We start from the raw sequence: 18,325 nt of genomic DNA on the forward strand, positions 1-18,325 counted from the left end.
GCATGCCGTCCAAAAAGCCGTAGACTTTTGAGCATAGAAAAAGACCGTATGATCATCAGTTGAAGAGTTATCGACGTTTGTCATTGACAATTAAGGCAGTTCGTTAATTATAGTGGTATCATTGTGATGCTTAGTTCTCCTTAATTATGTGTATCATTTTTTGTACTGTGTATAACCCACCTTTGAGATTCAAAAAAAAACCCACGTGATATATTAAACTCATCAAATTGTAAAGGTAATTTCTGCGGTTAAGGGCATTTCATTTCGCACATCTAGCTCTGCTTTACGGGGTTTTGCAGAGCGTGCCTTTGTTCTTCTGACGACTCGAGTGAGCTCGAGTTGATAGGTCATTTGCCTCTAGCCAGCCGGTACGTTATCACTTAACTAGTTGAATGGGCGCAGCCGTTTTTGCCCACTCGGAGCCTGGTCTTTGTTGACCACCAAAACATATAGGCAATGTCGATTCATCCTCAACATTGGCCCGCTGCTGGCAGCTTTCTTACTTTTTTTTTTCTGAAATCGGCTTATTGTAATGGCAAAGCGTAGGCCTTCATATGTAGCTGACAGTTGACTGGCAAAATTGTAGCAGATGAATCGATTCCTAATGATGAAACTCTCTGCTCCTAAAATGTCATGTGTTCCAGTTCAACATTTACTTTCATATTGCTGAGTTGTTTGCAAGTGAAAGCATATGAACCAATTACCGTACCTACTTGAATATAACGTGTTTTTTAGCAAATATTTGCGACATATAGTCAATTCTCCCGTCGCAAATGCTACCATTTTTACAATTTTTCTTCGCGGGCTTTATGAAAATTCACCCTTTGGATATGACTGTGGTCTTGTTAAATTCAGCAAATGCGGTATTTGCGGCAAGAGCAAGCAGTAAAGGCATTACATAAGTGCCCAATTTCATACAAAGTATTTCAGTAGGCTTTAATTGTGTAAAATTAAAGCTAAATTACCACATTATATCATTCCCTCATTATTATTTTGCTATGCCGTACAATTTTAAAAATACATCTAACGACTTCCCAAACCATCATGGCGTGTCCATTTTTATCGGCAAAAATGGCAGCTCTACAGCGATAACTAGTGGGCACTTGTTGATTTAATGCATTCGAGCATGCACAATAATCCTCTGCTACATCCTTCATAAAAAAATAAAATTTTTATTTATAGGGTTCAGCACCCAGCAATTAGAGGATCATTTTGTTCAGTTGTGGTTCAGGAAGATCGATATCAACATTCTTATGTTTGATACCACAGTTAACTGTTTTGCCCATGTTCAAATGTTTTCTGTTTCTAGATGTGGGCATGATTGCTGATGGCTGAGCCTTTGCGTAGGGTTGCTGGTTTGTCCATCAACAGCCCACATTTTCGATAGAGCTTACAAATTCGCATTTATTCCATGATTTTACAGATGTTGCATCAAGGTATGAAAAGGGTAATTCTGTTTGCTTAATGTTTCACTCGTCAGTCTCCAATTTCACCCTTGGGAATTTGTGAGAGGATATCGGAGTGATAAGTTTGAGCGAAACGCATTATTGTAGGTGACGAAATGGGGCAACAGTGATGTTAAAGAAAATGTCACCATGGTTAGAACAATTCACTGTTCTTTGCTGTCAAAAGGTTCCTACAGCTTGTGGTTCGGGTGTAAAGGTTATTCATTGTTAATTCAGCGCATACATTCATCTCGCCGAAAAGGTGTGTGCTCGGCAAAGACTTGAAATGAAAAGTGCGCGCTATTCCACCCCCATATTTGTCTAGACTGCTCTTGCTAAAGTTCACGTGTCGGCAGGCATGTGTTGATGACCAGTGGATATTGAGGGAAAGTTGGAGTGTTGATAGAATGAAACAAATTTTATTTGTTTACAGGTGCACACTAACGCAAGTAACACTTTTAGATGTGCGTAGAAAGGGAACTTTACTTGCAAGTCAACCATTGTGTTCGTAGTTTCCACACTTGGATGTGTTTCTTTTTTTACTGTTTTTTTTTCTTCAAAGAGGGTTAAAGCTTGCCTGTGTTATGTAGTGAAATTCGCCAGATCAGCAGGATCACTTGGAGTACATCACTTGCACTGTAAATGTCGGCGGGATGTCGATCACTTAATTTTAATGTAAAATGTTTTGGTTGAAGAGAAGTGTGTGAATTGCAAAATGAAAGTGAAACATAATTAACCCTTCAATGCCGTAATTATGATTCTGCTAAACAAAATGTAAATTATTCTCATTTTCCAGCTTTAAACAGCAAGCTTAAATTGTTTCCACAGTTAAATTTAGTGCACACGTTGAGGTGTGTCGCAAATTCTCTGTATGCCACAGAAGCGAAAACCTTGCAACAAAAACCGTACTTTAGGACTAAGTAACATGTCGTGTGCCATCTCTTGGGTGGGTTGACAGCAAATGAACAAAATTATTGACGACATAACTTTGTCTCCCATACGAGAAAGAACGAAGAAGTGAGAGCTGTTGTATGTGCTACACACTGTCTGTCGTCAACCACATAACAATTGATTCTAGCATAAATTCCTTACATGTGACGGTGGTAAATATTTCATGCTGAAAGCTACGTTTCCCGCGAGTACTTGACAGCTGTCATTAAAGGCAGCACACATTTTCATGACTTGCTGGTTTGATGTTTTTTTATATGTCGTGAATTCGCGACACTCCACAATAAAGGGTCAAGGCACATTCAGTGGGTGGAAAACTCATTCAGTACCTGTGACAGAAAGCTGTTTCTTAATAACAATCACCTTTTCTGCGCTTTCTTGTGTTGACAATCTGTTTACATGCGTTTTTATTTAGAATTCGAGGGCTTGCTTCTTTTGGCAACCAGGGCTGTACACGGTGTTTATGCTGAACTCAAAGTTTTTATGTTAAATGCAGAGGTTTTATGCTGTATTGATGGGCCTACAACCGTGTAATATGACACGGTTGACCGTTTTACTAAATGACTGTTTTGTCATTCGCTTTCGGGTGCAATAAAGGGGTGCTGACACAAAATTTTGGGGCCAAGATAGCCTGTGGGATTGATTCTCGTGAACATTCGTATATCATCTGCAAGATATCAACAGGGAATATAGCTTGAAAGGTATTTTAAATTAAATTTGAAGTTTGCGTGAGCAACCGACTTCATAGCATTATAGACACCATCGCAGAGGACGCCGAGGTGACCCCCTACTTCCCTCACGTCACCAAGCTACGCTCAACAAAACAAGTTAAGATAACGTCATAGCCGCCATTTTTGTTTTGCTACATTAGTTCCCGCACTCTACATTTTTCGGTGGCTGGTTGCGCGTGCATGGTTTTGGCGCACGCTTGGAAAGTTATGTGTTTGGTGACATTCCAGTCCTGTTTCCTATTCAAAAGTAATTCTTTATGCAGACCGTGCGGATATGCGTCACAGTTTTGTGTGCTGACGTGGTCAACAGCTGCACACGCTAGGTGGCAACAGTTGCACACAGTTTTTGGAACTCTCTCAAACCGAAACTGAAACAAATTGATAATGAGGGGCCTGTAAATAATTATCTGTCATTTGCTGCAGCAAACAATGTGTCGTGTCATGACTAACAGGCCCCCAGCAACGCATTGCAGCAGAAAAACGCGAGGCCAAGGTTTTTGTGTCAGTACCCCTTTAACCAATAGCGGCACACTCACTGGTTAGTAACGAAGGTCTAACCTGCATGTATTGTCTGCTTTTTGCATGTATTGTCTGCTTTTTCGGGTTGTCCAACTGATGCGACAGATTGTCTTTGTGTGCATGTTATGAATGCGTAAGCATTTTTGGGTCATCTCAACGTCAACTTTGTGATTGTCCGTCTATCACACAAGATGGTTATCGCCACAAAGAAAGTAACCAAGCAAAATTTTTCTTTGCGGGGTTTTGTTTAGACCTAGGCCGAATACTTTGAGTGCAAGTGTCCTAAAGATCCAGTAAACAGGCTCCAACTTTTTTTTTTACACCTCCAAAATAAACTCTCTAATTCCTGCAGAAGGCTCCAGTGATCATGTTTTGCGAACATCACGGCACCGCATAGCTGCTTCATTTTGTAAAACCATACCTGTGCCCTTTGCCTGTACTGATAGGTTGGCAAAACTTGTGAAGCTAAATCAGACTCACTCATGAAATATGTATTGCGGTTAGGACTCATTCGGACTCAGACTCGCAAAAATTTTCCTGAGCCGAAGTCGCTCGAACTCACTCACCCAAACATTATTTACCCAGACTCATTCAAACTCAGACACGCAGGTCCATCTGAGTCTGAATGAGCCTGAAAGAGTTGACTCGTGAGTCTATCAGCCAGAGTCATCGTCGACCGTCATGGTAATGCTCTATAACACTGATATTTCACGTAATTGGTGCTCTTCTTGGCATCTTCCGATTTAGTATCTTCAAGAACGAGGGCTCTTAAACAAGTAAGGTTATTTTTTTTTGAAACATATGAACACATAAGATATATTTATCAAAAATCTTCTTGGATGATTTGGCAGGGGGGGGGTCAAGGCCCTCTTCTACAAAATCTGTGCCTCTGATCAATAAATATTTCAATGGTGTATGCAAGACACTGCTTTGGAATACGTGTCTGTAGACGTGAGCATAAACTTGAATCCAGATAAGGCGGATAATAATGCTGAAGATGAGTAGATATGACCAGAGGTCGACAAAAAAAAAAATCGCAGCATATCCACAGAGTGAATGATGATGAGTGGGGCGAAGCACTGGAGGGCTATATATATACAAATACTGTATATATTTATACAAGATATTCTAAATTCGTAAGGGGTAGCTGTACGTTGCTTCGGTTCCCCGTTCATTATAACATCTTTATGGTAGGTGAAGTGGTGGATTGGTGATAGGGCATAGCGGGATGTTTGCAAGGACGAAGTAGTGGGCAGTTTGCAAAGGTGAAACTATAGGTGGTCACGTACAAACAAGGAATGGACACCGTGAGACAATCTATGGTTCTTTAACGTGCACCTACAAGTACACGACCATCTTGCATTTCATATTGGCTACTTCTCAACAGTATTTATTTCATGGTTGTTAAAGTGGTGGATTGGTGATGGGGCATAGTGGGATGTTTGCAAGGACGAAGTAGTGGGCAGCTGACAAAGGTGGAACTACAGGAGGTCACGTACATACATACATGCATACATACATACATACATACATACATTCAAGGGATGGACAGACCCACGCCTTTAAGAGCTTTGCCCAAAAAAAAAAAAAAAATCGGACTCACTCAAAAAATATATCATGCTCTTTTGGGCTCACTCGGACTCGGACTAACCAAAATGTTCCTGAGCCCAACTCACTCGGACTTTGACGAATGCTGGAAAGAGTAATGCCATGCTGATACCACTAAAAAGCAGCATTCTAGGGAAAGCAGCAACATACAATAAAACTTTATGGTTACACATCACCCTCAAGGAAATTGGGGGCATTTTTCAGATGAATTTTTTTTAATTGATCTCCTCAAACCTACAGACCGTCAGCATACATAGCCGTCCCAGGACAGTTCACTACTGAGACATTGCGAGTTCGACAAACACATTCATTGTTTAACTATAATGGCTAAATGTGTGAAGCCAGAGCTCTGCATAGTATGTGGAGAAAGTAGGCATCATATTCCTCTATGCAAAAAGTGCACTCATTCGCCAAAACGCAGAGGTGATGTTACAAAATGGTATGATAGCCTCGCTTGCTGAGGCAGCACCCATGAATAAATTGTCATGACAACTTGTAGAATTCAAAAGATACAGGCACTTTTGGTCGTCTGTGATCATGTGAGCATGGATGATGGGATAGGTGTAGATTTTTGCAAGAGCTTACAACAATGCTGCATTGTTACATTGTGATGCAATGATGCATTCCCGTTTGTCTCCACCTGCGTTCGACTTCACTTTTGCGCGTTTTCACGCAATCGTACCGAAGTCCATTTTAAAGAGGGATTGGAGCAAGGTTGGATCATTGCAATACAGAAGAGTCTAAAAAAACCCCCTTGCGCACCTGATATTATCCTGTTGGAATGCAGTATTCAGTGTGACTGTAAATGGAGGTCTTGTGCAATTGGGGCTTGCATGTGCAGCCTCAGGGGCTTTGATAGTTTTATCTTGTGTGGTACGTTTGCACCCAACAATAATTGCCGAGACTGATAGGCATGGCTTATCTGATGGTGACGTTGCCGCCTTTGGTTGCTGAGATAGATTGTGTTATCTGGGGCTCATAACCAATGGAGTTGCTGAACTTCAAGCGAAGGTGCATCTCTGTGTAATGTAGTTTGAAAATAAATCTGTTGATGTGGTTTGATGTTCTCTTGAGACCTATTGTCCCTCTACAGCAGGGGTATCAAACTCGCCTTATGGAGCGGGCCGCAGTCCCAAAATTTAGTCTCACAAGGCCAGGGACAGTGAAGATGGTGCGAGTGAGGGAGCAGGGGGGGTATAGAGTTTGATCAAATGGTCATCAAATCTTGCCATTTGAAAGAACGCTTTACCTACATCCCAAATACGGGTCATTTCTGAAAAGTATTTGACATCATCTTTCAAAAATCACTTGGATACCGATTTTCATAATCACTATGAATACTGAGCACTATGACACTGATTCTGAAAGAGTTTTTGTTCTATGATGATGTTTTGCCTCATAGTGACTGCATAAGGTGCTTCACGAAACAAAAAACGAGAGAGCTCAGTTTCTCTCTGTAGCTTACCTAAACAAAACACTAAATTGCAATAGGGGAGAAAATAATGTCAGTACTATTTAGCATAATCACAAAACTATTCCGTGTGAAGCCACGAATTACATGTTTGAGACTTCTGCTCTATAGGGGTATTGGTTCTCTAGGTATTGACGGAAAACAGAGTTGCACCCAGTGCAACTCGGAAAACTGAGTCATAGACCCAGTGTCTTTGTAGGAGGACAAGTATTGTGGAACCATCTATGAATATATAGCAATTTTCTTCTTGCTTGGGAAGGGAACATGCTGAAAATTTGCACAGGTAGGTTCAACGTGTGACATCCAAGGAGGACCTAAGCCTTGGTGAAGGAGGTGGTCTAGAGAATGAGGAGTAGCGGGGGAACCAAAAGAAACTTAGAATATTCTTTAGTGTTATCCTAAAAAGAAACTTAGAATGTTCTTTAATGTTATCCTAGGGTCACATACTCGTATTTGCGCGTTCATGTTCTTCCAATCTGTTCCTGTCACATTGCTGCAAACAGGGCTTTTATTTGAACTTGCAACCTTTAGCAAAGAAGTGATGTGGCATAGACATTAACCAGCAGTGTAGGGTATCTTGAAAATATTTGCGAAAATAAAAAATAAACGTATATAGCAGTCGCTGCTTTCAGTTTGCTGAAATTTTGCAGCAAGATATTTCTATGACTGGGATGGTGTGGTAATGCTTGGCATTGATGCATCAGTCACTGACTGGCTAAGACATTTCCTGGGATGTGTAATTGCTCACACTTAAGTTCATTTGCTTTAAGTAGAACTTGTTCGATTTCCTGTTAGTGCACATGCACGGAGCGGCACTCACTGACCTTAACTTACTCGCCCTTCGTGCTCACCTCCTATCACTCCACTTATCACTCGTACCCTGTGAAATGAGGGTGAGGGGGCATACTGATTAATGAGTATTTTGGCCTGTGCCTCGGAGTAGGGAACACCAATTTTGAAGGCTACGCTTAGCCTTTCTGTGAGCGCCGAAAACATTGAGCGGAGATGCCATGGACACCATTTTGTGAGACACTATTCTGTGAGCGCCGAAAACATTGAATGGAGATGCCATGGCCACCATTTCGTGAGGCGCTGTTTGTTCATGCATGTTGTAGAAATGTCATGCATGTTCTAGAAATGACCCGCTCGCAGCATGCACACTTTTGTATACTTAGGGTTTCTAATGCCATTAAGCTCCACCAATGCAGGCAAGTAACGACGCAGGACGAGCATAAAAAATTGAATGACCTAAACTCTATAAAGCAGTCCTGCTGTGAAGTTGCAAAGGCAAAGAAAAAGGAAAAGGCAAGGAAAGTGCAACTTTTTTTTTTATGCCTTATCGGCCCTAGTCAGTTTAATAACTGAATAAGCTTGAAAGTAAAATGTCCTTAGTGAGCACTTCTATATCTGTGACATTCGTTTCGGTGACTACAGTCTGCAATGTCGTTATTAGACGTCATTTTCACGACGGAATACGGCAAAAGTTCAGGAGAAGATGGAAAATACTGGAACACAGGTTGTTGCCAGAGTCAATGGTTTATTAAAAGGTCTTGTCTTCTTTAAGACTGCAACCTCTTGTCTTCTATTTGGCGATTTCATATGCAATTACTTCCATTAAAGCTTAGAATTTGGGCTGCACTGAAGCCACAACATTTCACTTTTTTGTCTGCTGCCTCGAAACAGCACTGACTGGAGCGGCGGGCATGCTCGTTGCTGGAGCCCAATGGGAGAGGCCCGACGAAGTGCGGAAATGATTACCTTAGAGGCCTGAGCCACCTGAATCCAGCATGTACGACTCGCCGGCGTCCCTCCAGGAGTGCTGCATAGACTTCATCTGTGATAACATTGATGCCATATGTGAGGTCCAGGCGGATGAGCAGCAGCAGGCGGCGCGGTGAGTGAATTTATGTGGTTACTTGTGTTCCGCCTTTTCTTGCATTGATGCGAAACCTTGGTAGAACCTTGATATATGAAACTTCAAGGGACCCTGCAATGCTTTTTTCAGTTAAAATGAAATAGTGTCACTAATAGCGCATGATGCTTCACGAATCGGATGGTACAAACACTTCTGGAAAGCCTCAAGTATGGACGGAGTTGCAGGCATTTGCTGCACGCTTCAATCGCTTTCTCCTCTCGTACTAGCAAGCACGCTCAAAGCTACGGGGGAGGGGATCACAAGAAGCAAAAAGATGCAGCCCTTTTAGGAGCGAAGCTCCTTAAGGCGTGGGCTCTGCGTCCCCTGTATGTAGCCACCTCTCGTTCAGTTCTAAGTATTACGCTAGCCACCGCCCGATCTAAAGGGTACAGCCATATCCATCCGTCCATCCATCCGTCCGTCCGTCCGTCCGTCCATCCATCCGTCCGTCCGTCCGTCCGTCCGTCCGTCCAAAAGATGCAAGATGTTATAAACTAGACGGCGGTACGTGTAGTTGATTATGAAAGATGCGAGGTGTTATAAAATAGGAATGATGCCACATGTGGCGCGTGTCATCGTTCGATATAGTGCGGCGACGTACGCTAGGGGGAGCGTTGCAATAAAATCGAGTGGGCAAAATGTACGGAGGATTCATGGTTTACCAGGTTTACCTCCGGAGCTTCGCCCACCCATCATCATTCACTTCGTGGATATGGCGGCATTTTTTTTTATTGTGATCATGACCTTGAGCAATTCATTTTTTTTTTGAATCTGAGGCTTACTTTCAGTACGATTGCAAGCACGTGGCGGCGTCTTGCGGTGGTCACCGTAACTATGCTTCTTACGGTTGTTAAACCAGTCACTGGCGGTCACTCAAGGTATATGGTGTGGGGCATAATTTGGGTATATGTTATCGATTGCAGAGGGGGAAAGAGGCAGCAATTTTTGAGAATTAATTGTAAGCCACGTACTGCACTCTAAATTTTGGCTCGTGTGTTCTCGGTAGTTTCGGCTACCGATCGGCAGCGTTTACTGACCATGCTCTAAAGGTGTTGCAGGGCCCCCTTAATAAATATACAATAAGAAAACACGAGGGCCAGAAGAAAATGCAACATGTGAGTGGAAACTATCAACTGAATTTAAATTCGAAGAAACCTGGGTACTCGCAAATAGAAAAGCAAATATCATCATTGCGATGTCATGAAGCCCCAATGCGACATAAATGCACTCTTTTTTTGCGAGTGCCACTGATGGACGGCTAATGCACACGCCTTTGGCGTGCACAGTGTGAAAGCCTTTAGACACTTTGTTTTCAATCTAACCCTAAAGCATGCCACAAGCTTGGCCCAACTTGGGATAGGACTTTCAAGTACATTACGCCAACTCGCCAACATCAAGCTCCTTGTGCTCAATGTATTCAAACACTGATGCAGGAAATTACTAGATACTGGGAGAAAACTATTGGACGTAACAGTGCTGATAAAAATTGTTTCCCCTCGCGTGAAGTGCAGCAGACGTAGTGTTTTTAGTGTTCATAATGGATCTTGTGCATGATGAAGGTATTTTTTTTTTTTCAAGTTAGACTTTCTATTACAAGAAAATAATTTTGTCATTGTTGTGGCCACGATTCTGAAGTGTACTTAAGCATGGTTCATTTCAGCAGTTTACTTGCATGTGAAGAAATATAAAAAGGCAGCTAGTAATAACAGTTATTAAATTACATATGTCGCTGGAAAGGAGGGGAGGCAACATTCGCCCTTGGATAAGCTTGGGAAATAGGGGGATGACTGAGTGCTGCCCCTTGGGCCGAGCCGCCCCTCCATGTAACTGACAGCACTGTCAACTACAGCAGGTTCCAACATCATCCGTAGGTCTTCAGGAAGTCATAACAATCGTTGTCACTAGTAAAGTGGGCATTGCACACAAGAAACTACCATTCAGTCAACCTTTTGTGCGTACATGAAAAACTTTTGTGTTTGTATTATGTATAACATGTATTACGTATGTTTAATGTATTATGTTTAGATCATGTATCCAAATGCTATGTGTTAACTAAAGTCGTTTTAGTTGTTTCTGATAATTCTTTGCATGCAATGTTGTCATTGTAGCACACCCCTACACAATGGTCAAGAGGCCTGTAACGTATTTAAAAAACAGAAAAGCTGTAAGCAAGTGATTGCACCATGAGAAACTTAGACATTTGGCCTACAGTGGACATAAATAAGCTGATTGATGATTGGGATCGGTAGCAGCTTGATGATTATTAGGCTCGGATTTGCTGATGGGCGTAGGTACTCGTTCCGAGACCCGGACGTCTTCTTCCACCGGGAGGTGTCACAGCAGGTGCTGGAGACGCTCAGCACACGTGGCCTGCTCAATGACAGCATCCTGACGCTGTTTGATGCGCGCTACACCCGTCTTCAGAGGGTGCGCATACACAATGCAGCTAACGTCACCACCAAGTGAGTCACCTTGTACTTGCGCTGAACTGAGTCGTGCACTGTGTCCCAAAACATGGCACATGTAACATCTTCATTCGCAGTGAATGTGATTGGGTGTTCCTGTTTCATTTTCGTATATTTTTTGTTTCCGCTGCATGGGTACAGAGAGGCATTTACAGCTGACTGCAATTGCCGATAAAACGTGTTTTCCGAGATCATGCAAACATGACATGTGTAATCATGACATGACAGCTCAACAAAAAGTCACAATATCAATGTAATTAAAGCTAAAGTTTTGCATAATGATTGATAACTTTCATTAGCTTTTCTATGTTTAGCACGTTAATAACTTTTTGATGTATAGCACGGTAGTTGAAGCAATTTGTACAAATATGTATTCTTTTCCCCAGGTATTCTGTATGATGCCAATGCCTCTCATATGCCAAATTTACAAACACTCATCTATCATTTTTTATTTTTGCTATTCCTTTATGCTGTTCTTGTGAAGTAGTGGCACGGAAACTACGTTGGAATTTCGCACGCGATATCTATCCACCAACCATGGAAGCTAACTCTGCGGTTTCATCAGCAGGTAATAATAGGAAACAAAAGTACCCTGCAGCGATAACAAACATTGACATCACGTGCGATCACCATTTTTTGTGTCCGTGTTCCCTTGTTATATGGTGGTCGTAATTTGTTAAACACCAGATATTATTATTATTATTATTATTATTATTATTATTATTATTATTATTATTATTATTATTATTATTATTATTGAAAGAAAGAAAGAAAGTTGGTTGTCAACATGCGCATAGTGTTGCATTTGCAAGCATTTACTTCGCTCTGATCCTCATCACTATTGAAAACACTTTGTTAAGAATGTTTGCCGTCTTACTTCATACACATGGAGAAGTTCTGACAGCAAAAGAACAATAGGCTTCAAGCTTCTTGGAAGGTTCATGGAAGGAGAGGGGGCCTTCACCAGCCCTTAGCACATAATATTGGCAACAATGTGACTAAGAATAAGTCACTTGATTGTCTTTCAGTTATCGGCATCCCGAGTGTATTTGGTGCTGCTCAAATGCTACAGCTAAACATTAACCGAAGGGTTGCGACAGTGGTTAGTTGCGACAGTGGCTAAGTGGTTACGGCTTGACAGCTGACCAAAATGACGCTGGTTTGGTTCCAGCTGCGGGGGTTGCATTTTAAATGGAGATTGACGCTCTGGAGGGGGTCTTGTACTGTGTGATTTCAGTGCACGGTAAAGAAACCCTATACTCTGTTTCAGAAGTTCCTTTAGCACTGTGGAGGCTACAAGGCCTTCAGCCAATCGAAAAGCCGATTAGCCCCTTTCCATGTATTCATCTGCGCCCTGTCGTCTGCTCACCGTCTACACGGCATCTGTTCGCCTAATTGTCCTTGCACGTTCATTGCATGTAACAGGGGTGGTTTATTAACTTTAAGAAATATGTAAAACTGTCAAACAAGTCATTACACTTCAACTTCAGGAAGTTTGGTGGCGTCTCAACAATATGATTTGTGGCTCTACTGAAGAGCGGTAGACGCCCATGCCGGCGGATAACTTCACTTTGTGGCTATAGGACCTTGCTCGTGGCTCTGGCATGACTGCTTCTCTGTCAAAGCATTTTCTCCCGTCTCTCGCTGCGATGCTTTTATCGTATCTTTTTTTGTTTCACCGAAAGAGCATCCGACGCGCGCGGACCACTTTGCGAGGTTGCATGTCCGATATTTGGAGATGCAGCGTTCTTGGTCTGGAGACACAGCCGAAGCCCTGGCCTCAGCACGTTAAGCTTATCAGATACGGCTACGCAAGCAGCATATCGCGTTAATAACGACCTATGTACCTGATGCTTCATCCTCAAATCAAGATGAAACAAATCGATGGCTGTTTTCACGATTTATTTGTTGCTGTCAGGGCTGTGGATGTTTTTAAGCAGGAGCAAGTTTGTATTGAAGCGGGCAATCGCTTCTGCATGGCGGCTGCCATGTTGATTTGTTACCATAGTTTCGTCCGGTAACCGACACAAATAATCGAATGCGTAGCAAATAAATGCGATGAAGGAAAACATATCTTGCATTGATTTGGTGCAACACACACCAAACAAACACCAATTTTAGACAACCCTGACATCTTCAAGGAACTTATATATGGAACTATGTTTCACTGCGCAAGCGTCTGGCTTTCTTACACCCCGTAGTTTTGGTAGTGCTGAAACAGAGTATAGTGGTACCTATTGTCCGGCACTCTACAGTGGTCTGCCTTATAATCATATCAAAGTTTTGGCACATAGAACTCCAGAAGTTATTATTGATAAGGTGTGTGATCACTGTTGCATCCATAGATTGGTGATGAATTTTAATATTGAAATTACTTTGCTTTGAACAAATAGTACAAGATATGGGTATACAAGAAGGAATGAGACGACCAGATGAAAATCAACTTTAAACTAAAGTTTACTCTTGTATATCGACGCCTATTTAATATTGAACCCTGATTTTAGAAGTACCTCATTGCACATGAATACCTCATCCTTTCTTCAAAATTATAAGGTAGAACAACACAAATCAACTTGGTTGTTCTCTTGAACTAAAGATGAACAGAATAATGCGACACGGGTAATAAAAAATATTCAAAACTGAAAGCTTGAAACTGTGGGACGCGTGCTCAAACTCGAGCTTTTACCTTAATGAAACAAAAGGTGCCAGGTTATCTGCAAGATAAGTCCTTTTTGTTGCTGTGTTTTTGCATCTCACACCTTATTGTTTTGAGCATGGCATGATGTGTTCATATGGGATGCACTTTTGGGGTCAGTGTTGATAGATAAATTGGAGTTGATTTCTGATAATAAACTTCAGTTTGAAGTTAGTGCTTATCTGGTCTTCCTATCCTGGTCCTTTTTGTGTCCCCGTCTTTTGCGCTCCCTGTTCAATTGAAACTCGTACAAACTTGCCCTAATTTCCGACCTTTAATGTTTTTGGCTGGTAAAGTTAGGGATCCAGAGCGTAGTTGCCCACTTATCTTCCGCTGGCGTTGGACTGCAGGGGTCTACGAGTGCTGCGCTCGCACAAGCTGACGGAGCTAGAGGCCACTGGCCTGACCCGGGTAACGGTCAACGACCTGATCGGCTGCTTGGGTGATTGGTCGCTGGCCCACCTGCGTCTGCTCAATGTGGCGCGCACGGCCTTCACCAGCTCTAAGTTCTGCGTCGTGGTGGCGCTGTCCAAGCTGCGGGGACTCACCTCCCTCAACGTCAGCGGCACCGAGTTCAACCGTCACGGCCTCGACATCGTGGCCCAGGACTTGCCCCTCCTCGAGGTGCTCGACATCTCGGGCACTCGCATCAAGTGGGTGGCTTGCTTCTTTGGCTTTAGCTGTGTCATAAAAAGTTTGTGGGAACCTTAAGCTTCCCCTTTAAGAGTTGAACGTGATAGTGATATCCTGTCCCTCTATTTTAACCACTTCGTGCATATTTTTTATTGTATGACGGTTCTCGAGAAGTAGAAATTATACATTACTATAATGTAATATACAATTTCAGTAAACTCTCAGTAAACGGAAATCTGTTAAATGGAACTATTGCCTCTAAAATACTTGGTTTTGGGCCTGTATTCTGTACTCATGTTCACATCTCAGTAAACGGAACTCCTTTTAAATGGAACATATTTTCCCGGTTCCTTCAGGTTGCGTTTACTGAGAGTCTACTGTAATCAATGAAGTTGAAAGTGGCTTGTGTCAGTGAAATTTTCCTATATGGCTGCATTTTGTGTAATGGCTAGCATGCTTTAAACCACGAGCAATTAGCGCCCAGGAGAGATTTTTGAACTTGCTATGCACCTGCTACACGGCCTCAGGGGAATAGGTGCAGTAATGTGTGGGCCGTTTGTAGTGCATGGCTGGATTTAAACTTTGAAGTTTTTACGATAATCGCACATCCTCACATGGATGGCAACGTATGCTTGTACCAGGCAATGTTATGACAGTTTTACATGTTATATCATGAGGCCTGTATACAGGACGTATGTGTTTGTGAAGCTTGAGTGCTATGTTCACTGCATTTCTAAGCCGAAGCAGTTCACTGCATTTAAAAGCACACTCGTGAATTCGTGGTAGCACACTTTCTTGCCACTCAAACAACCCAGGTTTGATCCTCACTCGGACGCAGAATTTATTTATTATATTTGCATCTTTGTCGATTCTCCGGTCACAGACAAAATCATTCTCTGGATTCTCCAATTCTACAGTCACACACAAACGATAACACCGAAGCCGGAATTTCTACGAAACAAGCTCTTCAATGCTATTGCACACATGCACACACGTGCGTGCGTGCATACACACACACACACACTCTCTCTCTTTCTCTGTTAAGAATTCGCTGTGTCGCGATGGCAGCGGTGGCAAACAGCGGCGAGCAGTCGAATGGACTTTGCTGAGGCTTTCGCCCGGAGGCGAAGTAGCGAGGCAATCGGTTTTGAAAACAGCAACAAAAATGTATTCCTTAGAGAGCTCAAAACACTGCCCCCCCCGCCCCCCCACGAATGCTGTGATTGCACTGCGCAGTCCCGATGCTAAGAAAGGATACGTGTCCTAATTGCAAAAAACTATCCTCAGTGCCATACGAGTAGGTCTGAACCCTCTGAGGCAGCCGAAAAAAGCGATTCTGTGCAATTTTTTTTTCGAACAATTTTACCCAAGTGGTAGAGGCTGGCCTTCCTGCTAACATATCAGTTAGGGTACACTTCAAACAAAATACATCTGCTAGTGCAGTGCGAAATCGTTGATGCAGTTTAAAGCAAAACGGAAAGAAGAGACACTAAAAGTACGCAAAACACGTCAAACCAGAAGGATGTGCCTCAACTTGGCTGAGGGAGTTGGGCTGCACTTCAATAAGCTCTGCTGAGACCATCTGCATTTGTGTGCAGCTTCCCTTATAGGGCACACTAAAGTTATGGTGCTGAAGCGTCAAGCTCCACCTAAGTAAGCAACCGCTTTTAGACGACATGTTGTGCAACCAAGTCTAAACATGCTAGCTTACCAATTGCCTAAACAAGGCAGGCGCACTCTTTTTCTGAAGTACTGTAAGCTTCCTCGCTGACTCTGAGCTTTCTGCTGAGATAAAAAACTGGCCGCTCGTGCCCTTCGGCATCCTTTTGGCACAAAACTGCTCCTAGGTCATAGTCACTGGCATCACACTGAATAATAAAACTCTGAGAAAAGTCTGGAGCCGCTAGCACGGGTCTTTTTGCGAGAGCGCTCTTCAGGCTCTTGAAAGCCTCAATTCCGACTTTGTGGTGGGACGACGATACTCTAAAACAGCCTCAACTTTCAGCTCGAATGGGCTACGCTGGCCACGACCCACGACGTTGCCGAGATAACTTACGTTTGCACACCCTAAGTGGCATTTCTGCGCTCTCACGGTGAGGCCTGCATCACGTAGTCGAGCCAGAACGGTCCTCAAGTGAGTCACATGCTCGGCCCACATATCAGAGAAGATCACCACATCATCGAGATATGGGAGGGCGAAATCTCCTAAACCCTGCAACACCTGATCCATGAGGTTTGAGAAGCAGTAGGGAGCATTCTTTAAGCCGAAAACAAACATTAAAGGGCGAAATGTTCCCAATGGGGAAATGAATGCGGCATAACGAGAGGCTAGCTCCGTCAACGGGACCTGCCAGTATCCCCGTACCAGATCTGAGGTGGAGATATATGTGGATTTTGCCACGGTTTCTACCCTCTCCTTGATATTAGGTATCGGCTACGCCTGATCTAACGTGTTCTTATTTAGTCGGCGGTAGTCCACGCATGGCCTAGGGTCTTTTCCCGGAACGTCGACTAGTATGAGTGGGGAGGTGTAATCGCTTTCACCTGGAACGATGACCCCCAAGTCACACATGCGGCGGATCTCAGCTTCCATGATTTCCCTTTGCCTCGGCGATACGCGGTAAGCCTTGCTAGAGATCGGTTTTTCGCTTGATAACTGAGTGTCATGCTCTACCAAAGAGGTTTTCCCTGGTTTGTCACAAAACACGTCCGCGTAGTCTCTAATTACTTTGGTCAGATCATCACGTTGACTCTCCGTGAGACTTTGTTCTTCCGCGATAAGCTGTACGAGCCTGCTAGCTGGCGTGTCGCTTTCACGTGGAAAACTGAAGAGGTCGGTCTCTTGGAGCGCCCTGTTTTCATCCGCATCAGCAGACTCGTCGCGTTCTGCAGCCTATACCGTATCCAGAACCTTACTGTCTTCGATGTCCTGAGATACCCTAGCCGCCTCTCGGCCCGAGTCTCCCTGGGGAGTGGTCTCACGCTCAACCGCCTCCTTGTTCGAAAGCGAGATCTCACGTCTCCCTGCGAGAGCGCGGGACTGCGATCGCGTTAGTGCCATGCACGCAAGGGGAGATGAAAATGACTGGCCCTTTTCTTTAAGGGGCTGCTCTGATTTGTTAGAAAAAAGGTACGGGAAATCTTGGGGCAAATTAGGGCTCACGGCCGCCTCAGTGCGCAGTTTTCCAAACGTTCCCTCAAGAACAACAGCAGCAATTGGCAAACAGGCACTTTTTAAGGGGCTGGTCGGATTTGTTAGAAAAAAAAGGTACGGGAAATCTTGGGGCAAATTAGGGCTCACGGCCGCCTCAGTGCGCTGTTTTCCAAACGTTCCCTATAGAACAACAGCAGCAATTGGCAAACAGGCACTTTTTTCTTCTGCAACCTGTCTGATCCAGGCGCATTCGCCAGTATAGTCGCCAGGGGAGATGCAAGATGGGTGTGCTATGTCCATCGTCGCAGTTGAATCGCGGAGTGCCCGGCATTTCTTTTTTGTTGAACACAACTTCGCGCATGTAAGGCTCGAGTAACTTGAAGTTCTCGTTCGACTCGCGAATGCTAGTGAAAGCAAACTTTTGCCTACAGCTTGATGAGATAAGACCCTCCTTTTTACAATTGCAGTATACAATTGGGCGTTTCGATTCAAAAGCTCGAGCGGTGTCGACGCGTTCCCTCGCACTTGCTGACGACTCAGGTGCCTCTCCTGGCTTTATCTTTTCCCTCTCATTGTTAGTCGCTCCTTGACTGAATTCGTCACGCGGCGGAGCCATCTTTTGTGCTGTATTTTGAGCAGCAAGCAGTCTTGAGGAGTCCCTCTTCTCTTTTCTATCCTCGCCGTCCAACTGAAAATTCCTTCGTGTATAATACTCATCGGCTAGCTCAGCAGCTTTGTCAA

General features: G+C 43.5%; 1 protein-coding gene across 1 annotated transcript in view; it reads left to right on the top strand.

The window, feature by feature from the left end:
- Positions 1-18,325, top strand: part of LOC119180783 (protein zyg-11 homolog B-like) — an 86,083-nt gene that overhangs the window by 1,746 nt on the left and 66,012 nt on the right. Inside the window, exons 2-4 of the mRNA XM_037431917.2 lie at positions 8,406-8,616; positions 10,929-11,099; positions 14,148-14,450. Of these exons, the coding sequence (XP_037287814.2) occupies positions 8,510-8,616; positions 10,929-11,099; positions 14,148-14,450 (581 nt within the window). The 5' untranslated portion in view covers positions 8,406-8,509. The remainder of the gene's footprint in view (positions 1-8,405; positions 8,617-10,928; positions 11,100-14,147; positions 14,451-18,325) is intronic.

The sequence above is a fragment of the Rhipicephalus microplus genome, chromosome 10 (genome assembly GCF_043290135.1).
Source record: "Rhipicephalus microplus isolate Deutch F79 chromosome 10, USDA_Rmic, whole genome shotgun sequence".
NCBI lineage: Eukaryota > Metazoa > Arthropoda > Arachnida > Ixodida > Ixodidae > Rhipicephalus > Rhipicephalus microplus.